At 37.3% G+C, this 18494-nt stretch overlaps 4 protein-coding genes across 4 annotated transcripts; all 4 read right to left on the reverse strand.

Moving 5' to 3' along the window:
• Window positions 1-3024: 3024 nt before the first annotated feature.
• On the reverse strand, window positions 3025-4791 carry LOC105016290 (gamma-crystallin M2). Its single transcript, XM_013137801.2, has 4 exons — window positions 4672-4791; window positions 4017-4073; window positions 3625-3867; window positions 3025-3363 (listed from the first exon to the last, which is right to left on the reverse strand). Exons 2-4 carry the CDS (start codon window positions 4023-4025, stop codon window positions 3091-3093), a joined length of 525 nt encoding a protein of 174 aa, XP_012993255.1. The 5' UTR covers window positions 4026-4073; window positions 4672-4791; the 3' UTR covers window positions 3025-3090.
• A 1742-nt stretch (window positions 4792-6533) lies between these two features.
• Window positions 6534-7857, reverse strand: LOC105016289 (gamma-crystallin M2). Its single transcript, XM_010880012.1, has 3 exons — window positions 7773-7857; window positions 7309-7551; window positions 6534-6880 (listed from the first exon to the last, which is right to left on the reverse strand). Exons 1-3 carry the CDS (start codon window positions 7785-7787, stop codon window positions 6605-6607), a joined length of 534 nt encoding a protein of 177 aa, XP_010878314.1. The 5' UTR covers window positions 7788-7857; the 3' UTR covers window positions 6534-6604.
• A 793-nt stretch (window positions 7858-8650) lies between these two features.
• LOC105016288 (gamma-crystallin M2-like) lies at window positions 8651-12935 on the reverse strand. The gene is made up of 3 exons (XM_010880011.3): window positions 12904-12935; window positions 12451-12693; window positions 8651-9377 (listed from the first exon to the last, which is right to left on the reverse strand). The coding sequence occupies exons 1-3, from the start codon at window positions 12910-12912 to the stop codon at window positions 9105-9107; spliced, it is 525 nt and encodes a 174-aa protein (XP_010878313.2). The 5' UTR covers window positions 12913-12935; the 3' UTR covers window positions 8651-9104.
• A 1708-nt stretch (window positions 12936-14643) lies between these two features.
• Window positions 14644-18169, reverse strand: LOC105016286 (gamma-crystallin S-1). Its single transcript, XM_010880010.2, has 3 exons — window positions 18095-18169; window positions 17661-17903; window positions 14644-14991 (listed from the first exon to the last, which is right to left on the reverse strand). The coding sequence occupies exons 1-3, from the start codon at window positions 18104-18106 to the stop codon at window positions 14719-14721; spliced, it is 528 nt and encodes a 175-aa protein (XP_010878312.2). The 5' UTR covers window positions 18107-18169; the 3' UTR covers window positions 14644-14718.
• Between the last annotated feature and the right edge of the window lie 325 nt (window positions 18170-18494).

Consider the following 18494-nt stretch of genomic DNA (forward strand, 5'->3'; position numbering starts at 1 on the left):
AGCTTGATTCAACCATGATTCAACCTTGGTCTCACAATGATGAAGCCCACTGAGAGGCAGTGACTATTGCTGCACATTTAGATGCTGCAATATTCATTTTATTTAAAGAAACAATAATTGAAGGTGTCATTTTGTGTTTTTCATTTAAAATAACTGCATGTTTCTAAAAATATTTTGGATTTTACCATGATTATTGAATTTATCTTGAGTAATGATGAATATGGACGCTACTGTAACACCCCAAAATCCGCCAACCTGTACCCATTACAAAAACCTTTTTAATTTTTCTATTTATGTATAATGTTGACATTTATACCTTGAAATTTCATGAAAAAAAAATGACTACTTCAAAACACTTATAAATTAACTTGTCCAAATACATTTGGTCCTAAATGTAAAATAAAGTGCTGTTAGAAAATAATTGTTACCACATTTGTCTCCTCCCCAGATTTTGCACCAATTGCGATTGTAGCTTATTATTGTCCTTGGCACACCACAGCACGTTTAGGAGTGTCAAAGTTATTGACATATCCTTGAAGCTTCTTTTCACACTATTCACCCTAACAAGACATTTCACTGGCATACATGCTGTCAAGGAGAATTAATTCCCACCACAATTGAGCTGACAGGCATGGTGTCTCCCACAAAGAAGAACTAGAGCTCAGAAACAAGGCATCCCTTTGCGACATTCCACCGCCCACCAGGATTCAAACATATGGCCGCAGTAACACAGCTGTACTGTGTAACATTAACTTAGACCACAGTGCCATTTGGGGCCCAATGTGATGCAATGTCTAGATTGATTTGGATGAAACCGGATATGAATGCAAATACCTTTGCAATAATTTTCAACTGACAAGAATCTTTGTCCCTGAAATTGCACACTACACAGTTTAAAGAAGATGTTTATATTGTAATGGAGCGAAAAAACAGCTTCATGTAACAGCTTCAGATGATTTCCAGCAGAATCCATAAAATGTTTTGCCATAAGCCCTCCAAACCCAGTTGACAAGTCAACTACAAGCACTGTTTCAATAAATATACATGTGTTTGTCTGACATTGACACAGGTTGCATAAAAAGATGCCATTGGGTCTTAAGAGTGATTTGTTGTCTCATGAATCATGTCTCTGGCATCTTTGCATGCACACATAATTATTTCTCAAAACCTTTACATTTCTGGAAACAAGGCCAGAATGTTGCTCATGCAATATTTTTTTATTCAACTGGGTTGAAAATTATTGCAAAGGTATTTGCATTCATATCCGGTTTCATCCAAATCTGTGTTAATCAGGGGGCTAAAACAACAGTGAATCATAGAAATGTAATGCAATCCAAATATGCTTTATTGTCATTTTTCACAAGTATTCTTAACTTCATAAGCATTTTAATAGTATAAGACCAGCACATGCTCTGCATAAAAATAGGTATAATTGGAGAACTGTTATTATAAGGAGAACTGTTATTATGTGGTCAAAATTGGTTATGTGGCCAAACTTTTACATTGGTTGCATTATACGATATTTTTGTTTTTCAGTTGTGACAAGTCTTAAAGAAAACCATTCCTTCCTATGTAGATATTTAGACATTGTTTAATAATATCATCACATACTGTAAAAATATGCAAATGGTAAATAGTAGCAGTTTTGTTTTCATTTACACTAATTAATAAAAGATCAACATAGGTACATAATTAATAAAAGATCACATAACTACACCGCATTAATTGCCAAAGCTGTAAAAATATTTATCATGCTTTATCAAATATTTCCAAACAGTGGAGAATGTGGAAGTGTTCAGTAAGAAGAATTGTTTATTATAAGAATAATTTATTATTTAAAATATGTACATCACTTGGAAACTAGAATAACACATTACAGCTCTGGAAAAAATGAAGAGACCACTGCACCTTTTTCTTTCCTTTCCAAAAAGGTCAAAAAGGAAGGTTTTGAGTGAGGAACAGAAGGGTTAAAATTAAGAGACCACTGCAAATTGAAAGCTTTTGTTCCTCACTCAAAACTTTCCTTTACAACTTTTTTGGAAAGGAAAGAAAAAGGTGCAGTGGTCCCTTAAATTTTCCAGAGCTGTATGTATATTTTACAGTTGTTGACAGGCAGAATAATGTCTTAAGTATGATTGTGCCGTTACATTACAATTTTTCAGCAACTTCCTTATTTATCTTATTTTACTTATTTTTATTAACCCTTTTAGTCCATCAGGGTAGATGTGTCATGGTTTCCCCTCTTTAAAGATTAATAGAATTTAGTTCTGATGGAAGTGCCTCTACACATAATGGAAGTAACATCTCCACACATGCTAATGATAATGATGGTTTTCATTTTTTGTAATTTTCATGCATAAGTTTATTCAAGTTTTAGGAACATACATTTTTTACTAACACTTTATATTAACTTTCAAGCCATTACAAATTGTTGTAATGTAATTATACATGTATATGAATTGTATTACTTTTAATTAGAAATACAATTTTTATTAAATGACTATGCTATAGAATGCTTCAGCAGGCGCTTTTATCTATTGGCCAGCATCTTAAATCTGCTTACATTTTATATTTTAGTGCCACCAGTGCCACCAGTGGAAAACATAATAATAAACATATAATAATAATGCTATATTTTTTATTTATTCTTAAGTGTATTCCCTTTTCCCCTAAACATGCTTTAGTCATGACTGCCTCCTTTGTCACTTATGGTTGCTCAAACCAGTTGATTTGTCTGAAAGTCTGGCAATACAATGAACTCCAGAAATTGGGTGTTTTCCAGTTCTAATGCAGTATCTGTCATTGTAAGTTTTTGGTCAATAAATGAGAAACAGGATGGTAAGGAAAACTTAAGCTGCTGATTGTTTGCACAATCAATAAAATAAACTTCATAATTAATCATTCTTGAATACGATGGTGTCCTTTTGTTTTTACTCATTTATGAGAAAGCACATAAATACAGTTCACTTTTAGTTAATACTGATAATAAAAATCTAACAAAGTCAAAGATCATTCATACAAAAAGGAGTTAAAAATGGAACCATTTTAATAACTAAGCATGTATTTACAGCAAGTGCTTGAGATGGATGGCTAAAAGTCAGTAACCCGCCTAAAGGAGCCAACAATGGCACAAGTGGCACACCATTCGCGGTATCTCCTGTACTCTCCGGGCCTCAGGAAGTACTGCCGGCCCCGGTAGTTCGGATACTCGTAGAAGATCCAGAAGCCATTCATGATATTACAGGAGTAGACGTGGCGGTGGTGGAAACGATCGGACACACAGGGGCAGTCGTCCATGAACTCCATCATGTGACCACTGAAGTCGGCCTTCTCATAGATCCGCATCCTATATGAGCCACGGTACTGTGGGTCCAAAGTGAGAACAATCAAAATGCTGTACCAGTGTGTGTCACACTGAGAGTTAACAGATACCAAAATGGCAAGACAGCATTCACTATGAAAATCCATTTCATTGAAACCTCCTACCGTGATTTATTAAAGATATGATTGGAAAAAAAAAATAGACAAATTATGTTCTTATTGTTGCTCTAACGTTTGGTCTATATATTAATCGTCAGGTTTCTTTTGTTGCCTCTGGGACTTCCATGCCCCATCACAACTTACCATTGGAATCATACGGCATGATCGAATACAGCTACTGAAGCCCATCCAACGTTGATAGTCAGGGTACTCCCCCCTCCTCATGTAGTACTGGTGGCCCATGTAGTTGGGGCGCTCGTAAATCATAAAACAGCCGCTCTCCACCCTGATGGAGTTACAGCGACTGAAGTAGGAGTGCAGGTCTGTGCAGTCGTTGCTGCACTCATAACTACGACCTTGGAAGTTCCTGTCCTCGTAAAAAGTAATCTGCAAATCAAGAAAATGCCATGAGTTTTGCCTTGAGCTGACATGGTGTTGTATGATACGATATTGAACTCATTACAGAGCAGAGCCGAGGGTATAATGGTCTGCATTTACAGTTCATTAGCCAGCACAGGAAAAAAAAAAAGTCCTACCTTGCCCATGGTCTCCGTTGGAGAGATTCCACATGTTTTCAGAGCTTTTTATACTACCTCTTGACAAACAAAGTATTGTTATTCAAATGCTCTCATAGTTATAATTCAGGGTACAGGCACATGTTTACCTTTTTGTTGGAGCACAACATTGGGTAAGAAATATGGATTTGTATTTGGAAAAAAGGATAAATAATTACTGGTTTGGTGTTTTGACATGCATAGACAAAGGAAAAGACTAGTATGGTATCCACACGTCCAATGGACAATAGGTACAGAACAATATGGAACAGCCCTTTAGCATTAAAAATGTTGCGTAACACTGGAGGTAGCCATTCCCTCTCACCTCTCATTTGCATTTGCAACCCATTTTATGCAAATGAGAACAGTCTGAAAAATGACACCCTGTATGTAACACATAAACTTTTTACAGTTCATGATGTGTGAATATTCAGTATGTCGTATATTACTTGCTGTACATTCATCGCAACTTCAACATGATTACCAACAAAATATTATTATAACTATATTATTACGGAACACTAACACCACTTTTAACATTTGCACATTTTAACATTTTCCTCCGTGTAGTTAGCACAAACAAAAAGTGAGTTTTAACCAATTGCTGCCATATAATTTTTCATACCCTGTAACTTACCATAGCCACTGCAAAGAACAGTCCAAAACCTTTTCCTTACTGGTCCTGCTTAGCTACACACTTCCCATGACCATCCTTGACTAATTGCAGCTTGCTTTTACACAGTAAACAAACAATTTGTTTGTGTCATTCCTTTATCCCCAGAAATGCCAATCACCTTTCTATTTCAGCATAAAAGTAAACAATGACATTGTTCTGGAAAGCTAAATGTAATTTCATGAACATTACACAGCTCTCTCGTCAATTGTAATTTGCTATGCTGTGTGAACTACGTAAACAACAGCTAAGCAATCCATAAAGACTGATATTACATTGTTTTCTTCAAAACAGACCATATTTAAAACTATCTATTATTTTTTGCATCCTAAATTTACTACAGTTTGTCTTCTACACACTTAAATAAGACACATAAAATTTGACATTGCGATCAAATTATCAAAACACATTGAATTGTCCCTAAGGGTTCATTATTGTTCCATAGAGGGCCTGAAGGCACATCTGTGAGAAATAAAAAACCTGACTAAAGACCTGCCTGGTAATGTGAAATGATACCTACAATGATACCTTACATAAACGCGATGCCTTCCTTTTTTCATGCCTTCCTTTTTCACCCACATTATAACTGACTTCTCAGTTGTTTAACAGAGTTTTCTTCATGTTGGGTTTAACTCAAGTCCTGACAATATGTGGAAGCAAGTACTGGTAGAATGTGAAGCATGGTGTTGTTTTTATTATTATAGTTATTGACAAGGCAGCCTCAAGATATTTATCGCACACTGTGCACTCACTTGATAAGGACTAACTACCTTCAAGGAATATTACCCATAGGAAGACTTACATTAGCCTCTTTGAAATATCTTTGGTTTTAGTACATAGATTATTTAACCCAGATTCGGATCTTGTTCCCTTTGATTATTTTCAATGATTTGGTACTCTTTGTCGTTATAACGTATCTATTTGATTGTTACTTATTTATATAGTTATATTATTTGGTAAGTAGCATTCATGGATAGTTGTGTATGTCATAAGTATAATCAACCAATAAAATCCGAACCACCTCATATCAATCTGATTCTTATCTTTTCACGACAGATACAGTATATGGGTATCATTTGTTTACCAGAACCTGCCAAACCTGTTGTTTATTTGAGGTTTAAAAAGGCGTCAAATGTTTAAAAATTATTTTCCCACACTTTTAATTGTACAAATAAAATAAAAATGTAATGTGATTATGGTACAGTTAAAGTTCCAGTTCCAGTAGGCCCAATGTGACTTAAACCACATGCATCTCAGATTTGCAGGTGTGCTCATTACTAATGATGATATTACTCAAATTAATACATTCTCCAGTCAGCACTATTGAAAGCTACTTCTTTAAAGATCATAGCAGTGGGTGACTTGGGCAGGAAAAGCCTGGAACGGTGTACTGGTATTTAAATTTTTAGGCAAAAGAGCCATCTGGGACATCTGGGATGGGCTACTTTAACGGAACAAGCCTTATTAACACATACATTTTGATGAACATAGTCTAATGTGCAAATTTGTCAGTTTCTGCACTGATTTTATCCAGTGATTTTAAGTCCAGTGCTGGATCATAGAATGGATACATTCAGCCACACCTACATGTACAGCTGGCTAATCCCTTATGGGGCACCAAACAGGGAAAGAGCAGCTCATGCTTTGTCTGCTTGACAGACCACAACCCCCTAGAAAGAATTGTCTTGCCAACAGTGGAACAAAATCACAGATTTATCTCAAATGCTCTTTTTAGGAATTATTAGCAAATGTCTATAGCAATGAGGTTAAGTTATGAGAAAATATAAATGGCCTTCTTAAAAATAACTAGAATACATGAAACAGGAAAGGTTTATGATTATGAGTCAAAGTTTATTATGGACAGAATGACAGTTGATAATTAAAAAGGAGTTCTTGTCTAGTTGAATTCAGTGATCCTTCTGAGGGAACCAATCTTGGGACTCTGGCCTCCCCAGTCACTGAACCTCCTGTATTCGCCAGGCCTCACATAATACTGCTTGCCCTTGTAGTTTGGTTGGTCATACATCAGCCAGTGGCCATCCATCACGTTGCAGGAGTTGATGTCAGACATTCGGAAACGGTCCTGTACGTTGGGGCAGTCGTCGCTCAGCTCGTTCATCTGGCCTGCCAAGTCAGGACGATCGTACATTCTCATTCTGTACTGGCCACGGTGCTGTAAAGGGATAAAGTTGGTTATTACACAGTCATATAGTTATTACACATTAATTGCTTGGTTATTGTATGCTCATATTTACAGCATATGTCTATTTCTTACATTTTATTAAATACAATTGTGCATTAAGAGATTTTTGTAGCTGAGGTTTCAGTTGTAATTTATATTCAACAAATTGAATGACTACATGTGATATGCCAGAAACAAGTACATTGAACAACCTTTTTTAATTAGGCAATAACATAAATTGTTAGCAAATACAGTTACAATGTTCAGCTACCTTAATTCTGGTTATGGCTGTACCGTTAAAAAGAATTATGCCAGATATTTGATCATTCTTCGACAAACAGTTTCCTTCAACCCACAGCACATAACCCTGGACCTAGATGTATAAAAGATTTGCTTGTTTTTTGAACCTCATCACTTACTATAGGGATCATGCGGCAGGACCTGATACAGTCATTGATCCCAATCATACGCTGGTTATCAGGGTACTCTCCCCTCCTCACAAAGTACTGGTTTCCCATGAAGTTGGGGCGTTCGTAGACCATGAAGCAGCCGCTCTCCACCCTGATGGAGTTGCAGCGGTTGAAGTAGGAGTGCAGGTCAGCACAGTCACTGCTGCACTCATGGGACCGACCCTGGAAGTTCCTGTCCTCATAGAAGATGATCTGCAACCAAGCGTAACATCCCACAATATCATCCTCAGACCCATAGGAACATGGCCATTATGAGATCTGTCTGATAAACAGGTCGGAATATTTTATTTATCTTTGTGGAAAACCGTGCGCCACCAAATAAGTATTCCTGAAATATTAGAAAATATTCCTGAAAATTGGTTTTGTTTTAATGCATACGGATCTGGATAGTGTTAAAAGCACAGCTTTCTTACCTTTCCCACAGTCATGTTGGCGGTGGATGGGGGTGACTGCTCAATGCTCAATGTCCCTCAGTCCAGCACTGTCTTTTATAAAAAAAAAACACACAGGGGGCAGCTGTGTGATTGCACAGCATAAAGTATTGTCATTCAAATACATCCCTCAGTCGTAGTGAGATGTTTCAATGGTGGGGGCGGTTGGGAAAAAAATCTGTTTATGTATAGACGTCTGTGCGTAACGAGTTATTGTTCGTTCCCCCATGTTCATCAGAATTCGCAGAAAACCCTACTGGATACCACCACACTGATACAGTACACTGTACAGCATCAGCAAAATCTAGACGCACCATATACTATCATGTACAGTAGCAGGCAGCCACAATACATGCGAAGAGCCAACCAGACCATGAACTTAACACAGAATAGGAGGCTGTGTGAACTATTTGGAACGGATTAAGCTTAGTTTATGGCTCCTATTAAATGTTCATAGGGTATACACATGATAGCGGCAGTAGCATACGTGTCATTCGCTGTATTTAATAACTTTAGGCTGATGAACATGACCCACGCATAAATCTATCGCTATAAACACGGTCTTACCGTGCCTCAATATTGAGAAGCCGTTCGTGGCCACATTAGCTTCCTAGGTCACTGTTTATGAAGTCAGTGTGTTACAGCTCAAAGTGTTATGCTTAGGAACTGCACATAGCAATGAACTAAGTAGCTTAAATCTGGCGCAACATTTCTTGTGTATGGTCCCTGACAAATACTGTATTTCAAGTAAGAGTCCATCAATACAAATATCAGAATAGGAAAATCTACAAATGTAATATTTATTGGAATATCAATAGTCCCATATTTTCATTTGTTTATTGTAGCATTGAGTCATCATTGGTCATGAACAGGCCCAGAGACATGCTACTATTAGCAGACTATGGCTGATCAGATTATATTGTCATAACTGATGAGTATTGGTCCATCCAATATATTTGGACAATATTACATCAAAGTAAGTTATACCCTTGATTCTTCTTCATTTCGTATACTTTGATGATGTTGATATTTGTTGAGGGATCTTCTCTGATTTCAATTTCATTTCCTGGATTCTTTAATGTTTGTGTTTTATTCCAAGAATATGAAAGGTGGATTATTCATTTGTGTTGAGTAAGCGTGTGGCATACACAATCACTTGAGATGAAAATGATAGGAAGATGGTTTCATGAGTCTGTATTCATCACTGAGCTCTGTGTCCTAGTTTATTGCTCAAAGCGTTATCATCCCCTATGATTAGCTGCTAGCAGCAGAGGAGCTAGCCAAAGCATCCCATGAATTGAGGGGAGGGTATATTTAGTAGTCTGTGATTCGTCGAATGGAACCCACTCTGGCACTTTTTCCGCCCCATTCGCTGAATCTCCTGTAATCCCCAGGTCTTAAAAGGTACATTCTTCCTTGGTAGTTAGGGTGCTCATAGAACAGCCAGTTTCCTGCTTTCACATTGCAAGAGAAAATGTTGTTGACGTGGAAACGATCCTGGACACTGGGACAGTCATCCACCAGATCCATTATCTGCCCCCCGTATTCTATTCTCTCAAAGAGATGCATGTTGTAGGATCCAGGCACCTGTCAATAGATTTGAGAAAGTGAAAGATAGTAATAATGGAGTTATGGTCATGTAATCTTTGAACTTCCTCTGTTAATCGGAGGACATTTACAAATGTTTGAATGTAGTAACATGGACAAAATAGTGCTGAGAGGACTGGGACCAGGAATCAGTCGTGGCACTAACACACGAGCCCATTGTTTTCTACAAGGCCTCCACATCTGCGTAAAATCAAACCAAGTTAGACAGGAACTCTAGGCTAATAATGACCAGTCAGTTAGATGAATATACTTCTTTTTCCTGACAATTCTCAGCTCACTAAATGCACACAATCGTCAAACCAAATAAACTAAATGTTGTAACACAGACCATGTTACTTCTAGGAAGCCTGTTTGATTTGGTCGCATAAACTTTTTTCTACAATTTACAGTTTCAGTTGCAGTGAACTCACTTCACTTGTGCATAACATGGAGGCTTGTGTTGCTGTTGATGCTGGCCAAAACAGGTGTTTTAATTGGGGTTTGTAAATTTCCACTGTGGTATTAAGCTCAATCAAAGCTGGGGTCATATTGGAAAAACATTTGTGGGTTAGATTTGGTTTCATAACGAAGAGTTTGCCCCTTCATTAAGTCAATATATAAATGTTGATTGGATGTTGTATATAGCATTTACCGATAGAAATAAATAAAAGTGATCAATAATATTAATCCACCCTTTTGCTATGTTTGTTCACGGAGTCAAGTCATCCCTCTAAATTAGTTCAGTTTATTCATGTCAATCCGATATGGCATGAATGCAACCCAAAACATTCAACAATTTAGCAATGATCATCGAGAAATATGTTTTACCAGAATTCAACACACAATATAATAATGTCTGTCCAAACTTAGAATGTTCCAGTATACTTTTTGACACTGGAATAAAGTGTAAATTTTAAATCTAGTTTGCTTTGACACTTGTCAATTAGAAAGCCAAGATCATGGATCTAAAAATGGGAATGTGTCTACATAGAAAGATTACATCCAACATTGTCACTTCACTCAAAACATTTGACAAAATATCAAAAAAATTGATTTCTGATGAAAAAAATAAAAACATCTTTGAAAGCTCCTTTCCCTTATCACTATCAAAATGAGAATGGTAACATGTTTATTTCTTAACTATTTTATAAACAATATATATGTAATTGCTTTAAGATGTGCAGTGTTTGCATTGTAAAATGTGCACCAGCCATTGCAAGGACATAGGATAAGCATTTAGGTCTACAGTAGCCAACAACTGCAACATTTACAGACATTACAATAACTCTATAAATACATGATACTTGAAGTGGGCAATATATAGCGATTTAAAGTTCTAGTTAATGGGTTTTGAGTTTGCACTTCCTCTGTTGAACCACATGGATTAGACTAATATATTAGTTAGCGTACATAAATATGTAGGTATTTAATGAAACACATATTTATTCAGTAAATATGCCTAAAACAGAATATTTGTAAATGCGCTTTCTACGAAATCGAAAGGTGGAGTTTTGGATGAAAGAGCAGTAGGTTGGATTCAAACCCACACTGCAGCAGACCTCTGGACTGCCTCGATTCACTAATACAATTTGGATTTGTAACATATCCTATCAATATTGTGCTTAAGATCCCACAGTGGTTGGCCTCTGAATGCCCCAGCGGTAAAGTCAGCACATTGCAAGAGACATTGTGAGACTTGGGTTTGAATCCTGCTGGATGATTAGCCTAGGGGTCTCTTGAAAGGCTGTGCCATTAGGCAGCACTATCCAGGTTTGGAGGGGGTTAGTAATGTAATATAGTTGCCTTTGTTCGTTGTTCTCTAGCATCTCCTTGTGGTAGCTGGGGCCTCTGTGAGCTCAATTGAGGTATAAAGGTGACTAAGTGTGTCCTTTTTGGCACACAAGGATTCCAGTCTAAACTTCCTGGTTGAGTGAGCAACATGATATCAACCAGAACGGCATTGGATGTGCTTCAGAAGACACATTTTTCAACATCAACTTTCACCAGTCCATTGGAATTAGCTGCCCTGAGACAGGGCTTCATCCCAAAATAAATATTACAAAATTGGACTGAAAAACGGGGTAAAAGAGTAGGTGTTGATTCAAGGGAACACAGATCCCAGGAATTAATTTGCAATATAGCATATATACTTAGCTTGGATTTTAAAATGATAAGATGCCTGAAAAGAATGGAAATTCACATGAGTGCCACAGTTTGTAATCCACCACAGTTTGTATTTATCTATTATTGTCCATAAACAATACATAGGCATGTTGCTTGGATTTAAACCTTCTTAAAACGCTTAATTCCTACTCTCCAGAAGGATCATTGAGGAGGGTACTTCTATTCAAATAATCTTTTAACGGCCAAATGGCCAAAAGGAACACTTGTGTGCTAAAAAAGCTCTCCTTTACAAATGTATGGGTTAATTTCTTGATTACATAAATTTTACCACAAAAATAATAATAAATCTAAAAATAATATAAACATAACGTAATCTACACTACTCTGTCTGACAGAGAAAAATGTATCTATTGCTATCTTACCATAATTGGTACTATGGAGTAACATTAGCTAACTAGCTCTAATATTAAGGGAAAAGCCCATTGCATGCTTTGTAAAGTAGCAGGGTGACAATTTAAAGAATGTTTGGAGTTACGCTAATTTCTTCTCCCAGTCCACCCATGTTTGAAAGCATGTCTTTTTTTTTTTGTTAATTTAGGAACATTTTAAAGATGCATTCAGGAATGTAATTGTAAAAGTGGCACTGTCAAGCCCAAACGGGTCCACATAAATTGTGTATGATGTCATGTGGGTGCCAATATGTGCCCCATGTCATCAAAACCACTCCCTGCTATACTTGGAATTTCATGACTAACTGAGGCATGATATTAATTCTACTTAAAGATTATGTAAACAACATAAAGTAAAAAAAAAAACATAATTTGCAAAAGTCCCAGACTGCATCTTTAACCGGCAATAAACAGAACATTTATTCATTGTTCATACACTTTAAAAAAATACAAATTCATGAGCTTTAGTTTCTAACAGCAATTGCAGAAGCAGAGCTCACCGAGGGGATGATGTGACATGACTTGATGTTGTCACTGATGCCCATCCAGTGATGGTAGTCAGAATACTCTCCTGGACACAGGTAGTACTGGTGGCCTGTGTAGTTTGTCTTCTCGTAGATCATAAAGCACCCACAAGTCACCTTGATAGAGTTACAGCAGCTGAGTAGGCCGAGCATGTCTGTGCAGTCACCACTGCACTCAAAATGACGGCCGCCATAGTCCTTGTCCTCATAGAAGATTATCTAGGCGTGAAGTTAATACCTCGTCATTAATATTAATGAAGACAAGACATCGAATATGCAAATAATTGTTCAAGCTTCATCGCTTTATAGGTGGCCAGAACATGAAATTACCAAGTGACTTAAAGGAGGGCGATGCTTGACATTGGTGTTGCCTATAAGCCCCACCCTCACTAACCAACTGTGTTCGTCATATCTGTTTTAAAGGCTTACCTTCCCCATGACAGCTGGGCTGTTGTACCTTGTCAGTGTGGCGGGACCAGCTCTTTGAAGACTCCACCTGTCACATATATAATGAACACGAATTGCAGACTCTGCACGTGCTATTCATATTGTAATACCAGGAATCCTTTCAACTTAGTCCTTCTGTGATCCTGAAGAGGTCAAAGGGCAGGAGGACATTTTGGGAACACAGTGGCATTTGGCTTTGATCAGGAGATAACGGAACTCGTGTTTTTGTATTCATCAATTGGTTTGCTAATGGGAGAACCTGGGGTGTTATTGATAAGTCATTTGTTGTAATATACAAATGTCTCCATTAAATGTGTTATTCGAAGTTTTTCTGATATTCATTAACTTTCCATAGTTTCTCTTTTCATCCAGTACAGATAATCTTAAACTTAAGTAGATCAAGGGAATGGAAATACATTTTTCAACATATTTTGCATGACCAAATGTTTCTTTATTGAATAATAAATCATGTGTATTTATTGATTAATAACTACCCCATACAGCTTAACATGATAAAACAAACCAAAAGTATTTTCTTTCTCTTCTAATTTAGATGTACTGTAACATTCTTTCCAATATTTCCACTCTGCTTTAAGTATGAGTGGTTAGAATTTATTTAATAGGGATGGGGTATGGGAGTAACACACCATCTTTTTCAGAATATATTTAATATATGTATTGCACTTGTAGAGTCAATATAGTTAATCTAGTATTATGGTTTTTGCTTTGTTTTGTAATAAGTACATTATTAGCTGTACCTGGTATTATTTTGCCACCCACTGTATAAAACTAGGACTACAACTGGGAGGTCTTAGATCATATGCCGTTTAAAACACACCCCGAAGAGTGTCTATTTAGCTCGAAGATTAATATTAATATTTTATTTTTTGTTAATCATACAATATAGTAAACATTTTCAATATAGTGAAATATTACATTTAACACAAAAACATTATAGTGGCATTGAAATAGAAGTGTGGCAAGTAGGTGGTATGGGTTTATAAAGGAATCCCTAAAAAAAAGGATTTGTGATTAATATATTATTTGAAAAAAATATTTGAGTTGTTATATGGGCTGCTTATAATACAATTCTTCATACTAACCTTAACTTCAATACATTGCTCTATGCAATGTTTTTGTTCAGTTAAGTTATTTATAAGAAATGTTTGCAATATTTACTATTTTCCAGAAGAATTTGAACACATCTCATTTTTATTTACCATGAAATGAGACATAGGATAAGCATTCACACAAATTGTGATGTAATCTGTAGATTAGTATTTTTGCTCTGTAGGCTACCCATACCTACACCACTGCCCTCTAGTGGTGGGCAACATGATTTAGATGACATTTTCTGTATCATGTTACTAGTTCTGAAAACATATGTGTAGCAGCCACATTTACCTAACATTAAGGAAGATACACATTTCAACAGGAATTTTATAAATAACCTTACTGTATAATTGGTTTAGATATTGGCTTTAGACAATTTTATTACTGCCTATATTTGGCTAATATAAAAAGAGCATGAAAGGTTTAGTAGAATATATTAGAGATTACACTTGGACTCTTGTTTGATCAGTGCAAAAAACTGCGAAAGCTTTATTGATCCCTCTAAACAGAGCCAGGATGTCTGGCAGTGCGGTGCCCCCTCTGCCTTTTACATCCCCACTGGAGATCAGGCTCGTAATCCTGAAAGAGCAAGAACAAAACTGAAAATACTTGAGCACTGACAGCATTTTATTCATTGCATGAAACAAGGCATAAAGTAGACATTTCCCAAGGTCCCTCCTGTCCTTAAAGGTCCATGATGCGCCTGATGGAGCCGACCTTGGAGCTCATGGATCCCCAGTCACTGTAACGACGATACTCGCCGGGCCTCAGGTAGTAGTGGCGTCCCCTGTAGTTGGCCTGGTCATACATCAGCCAGTGACCATCTATCACCTTGCAGGAGTTGAACATGGACATACGGAAGCGGTCCATGCAGTTGGGACAGTCATTATCCAGAATCATCATTTGGCCTCCCATGTCAGAGTTTTCATACAGCCTCATCTGGAAGTTACTGCGATGCTGGAGGACAAAGAAATTGATCATAATCCATAATAATTGTTTTTTTCTTAATTGTAAAGCAGCTATTGTAAAAAGGCTACTGAAGACCAAAAAGGTATTCAAACACTTTCCAAAAAAAAAGTCTCTTTTTGGGAGCATCATATATAGTGATCTTAACTTGTGTCTAATTACACATCCATAAATGCTGCAAATGTGGATTGAAAACAAACCACTTTAAAAATAAAATATGGATAATTAATCAAATAAATAAAAGTACTGAATAATAACAAAAACAAATGCTAATGAGTGTATCATACAATAATCTGAACTTTTAATATCTTTCCACCTTTATTGGCCAACCCACTAGGGGGTAGCAACAAACTACCACTGATACCTGATCTTATGGTTTCAATAAATACATTATGCAACTGATAAGGGTCGTTGATATTGTCAGTCAATATCCTTTTAATCCACCCCGCATATAGGGCTGTTTTTTTCCCAAAAGTTATCTATTTGGATTTCACTATTAAGAAAGGATTAAATGCAGTACATGTAAATAGAATGAGAGTCCCAATTCAAGCCACTGATCAATCTCTTCTGATAATTCTATTTCTATACCACATTTCAACCCAATAGGCAAAATCTAGATGGATTTTGAAAAAACACTGATTTATGATTGTATATACACGACCGTTCAAAAGTTTGGGGTCATTAAAAATGTCCTTGTTTTCCATGAAAACATGCATGAAATTAGTTTGAATAGGAATTATAGCAAAATGAATAGGAAATATACTCATCGACAACGTTAGAAATAATTATTTTTAACTGAAATAATAATTGTGTCCTTCAAACTTTGCTTTCATCAAAGAATCCTCAATTTGCAGCAATTACAGCCTTGCAGACCTTCAGCATTCTAGTTGTCAATTTGTTGAGGTTATCTGAAGAGAGTTCACCCAATGCTTCCTGAAGCACCTCCCACAGGTTGGATTGACTGGATGGACACTTCTTACGAACAATACTGTCAAGCTGCTCCCATAACAGCTCAATAGGGTTGAGATCCAGTGACTGTGCTGGCCACTCCATTATAGACAGAATACTAGCTGATTGGTTCTTCCCTAAATAGTTCTCGCATAGTTTGGAGCTGTGCTTTGGGTCATTGTCCTGTTGTAGGAGGAAATTGGCTCCAATCGTGCACTGTACACAGGGTATGGCATGGTGTTGCAAAATGGAGTGATAGCTTTCCTTCTTCAAGTTCCTTTTTCCCCTGTGCAAATGCCCCACTTTACCACCACCAAAATATCCACAGACCATCACTTTGCCTCCACCATGCTTGATAGATGGCATCAAGCACTCTTCCAGCATCTGTCCATTTAAGCTTCATCTCACAAATGTTCTTTTTTGTGATCTGAACACTTCAAACAAAGATTTGTCTTCCCATTGATTGACATTGAGACTGGTGTTTTGCAGGTATTATTTCATGAAGCTGCCAGATGAGGGGTCTGTCTTTCAAACTGGACACTCCAATGTATTTGTCCTCTTGCTCAGTTGTGCACCGCAGCCTGCCAGTCCTCTTTCTATTCTGGTTTGAGCTGTTCTGTGAAGGGAGTAGTACACAGAGTTCTGCGGGATCTTCAGTTTCTTTTGTAATTTCATGGATGACACAGCCGTCATTTATCAGAACAAGAACAGAACAAGAAGAAAGTTATTTTCGGCCATTTTGAGCCTATAATCAAACTCACAATTATTGATGCTTCAAATACTCAACTAGTCTAAACTAGTTTTATTGCTTCTTCAGCACAACAGTTTTCAGCTGTACTAACATAATTGCAGAAGGGTTTTCTAATGATCAATTACCCTTTTAAAATGATAAACTTGGATTAGCAAACACAACGTGCCATTGGAACACAGGACTGATGGTTGCTGATAATGGGCCTCTGTAGATAATTGTAAGGTCTGCCTCCAACACTCACCCACGACTTTTCCACCAGGCTGGAGAATGCACCCCATTCACCAAATCCCTTGAACGCACCCCTCCAGGCAGATCTGGAGAATGCACCCCATTCACCAAATCCCTTGGACACACCCCTCCAGGCAGTTCTGATAACTAATCATTTAAATACCACTCCCCTGTGCTCTCCCTCTTCCCCAGGCAGCCACTATATAGCCTGGTCATTCATACCCTGTACTTGTAAGGTATTATTTGTGAGATTGCAGCTCCACTAAGCCAGTTTGTTCAGTGGTTTCCTTTGTCTTAGAAAGTGTGAAAGTCCATTTCAGTATGCTGACCCGTGCCTACCGTTTCTGACCACCTCTCTGGGTTATCCCGCTCGGTACTTCTGCCTCTTGTCTAATATGATACTTGGTTACCGACCATCTGCCTGCCCTTCAACTCTGTGCCAGCCTGTCCCCAGATTTATCAATGTACCTTCCCAATAAATGCCCTGCGCTGGGATCCAGCCATCCTCCTGTCTGCATTCATTACAATATTCCAGCTACAAAAACCAATTTACAACATTAACAATGTCTACACTGTATTTCTGATCACTTTGACGTTATTAGCTTTTCATTCAAAAACAAGGATATTTCTAAGTGACCCCACACTAAAAATCATGATACAGTAAATATTTGTGTTTGAGAAATATAATGAGCATGTCCACGGTTCTTAGAATAACCGTTGGAAGATCTCTTACCATGGGAATCATGCGGCAGGACTTCACACTATCGTTCATTCCCAACATGCTCATGGAGTCACAGTATTCGCCCTTCCTCAGGAAGTGCTGGTGTCCCGTGAAGTTGGGAAGGTCGTAGACCACGAACATACCACTCTCCACCCGGATGGACTGGCACTGGTCGAACACGGTCTGAAGATCGGCACAGTCACTCATGCACTCATGGTGACGGCCACCGAAGTTCTTGTCCTCATAGAAAATGATCTGATGGAAAAACAGCATTAGTTTGAAAGAAGCAAAATAATCTAGAGAAAAGTAACAGAGTGAAATAGACGGCCTTGGTCAACAAACATACTGTACAGTAAAATGACTTTGGTTTAGTGCACGTACTAGCGTATGTGTGTGTTTCGGTCTATTTTGTTTTGTGTAAACATAAAATGGCCAAAAATGCTAACCTTGCCCATCATATTTGTGGCTGGTTGATGATGTCCTGCTTGCTGTGTGGTCGGCTAATGAGATTGGCACGTCATTATATACATACCCCTGGGAAATGTATCACTTCATGTGTTGTTATTTAAATCAGTAATGACAGCTTGTCAGCACAAACACTACATACAAGAGTCTTGCTTCTTTTGTTTTCATGTTCAGCCATGGCGTTCACATCCTGGCTTCCAGCAAAAACCACACAGTGTTGACAGACAGCCACTGGAAAGGACCCATATGAAAAACATGTGGAACATATGGATATTCAAATATATTTATATATTTAATATTTATTCATATAAATGTATGTATATTTATCATACTTAAAAAAGTTCATAAATAAAATGTCCATGTGCCGAAAAATATTTGTAC

The sequence above is a fragment of the Esox lucius genome, chromosome 16, assembly GCF_011004845.1.
Source record: "Esox lucius isolate fEsoLuc1 chromosome 16, fEsoLuc1.pri, whole genome shotgun sequence".
NCBI lineage: Eukaryota > Metazoa > Chordata > Actinopteri > Esociformes > Esocidae > Esox > Esox lucius.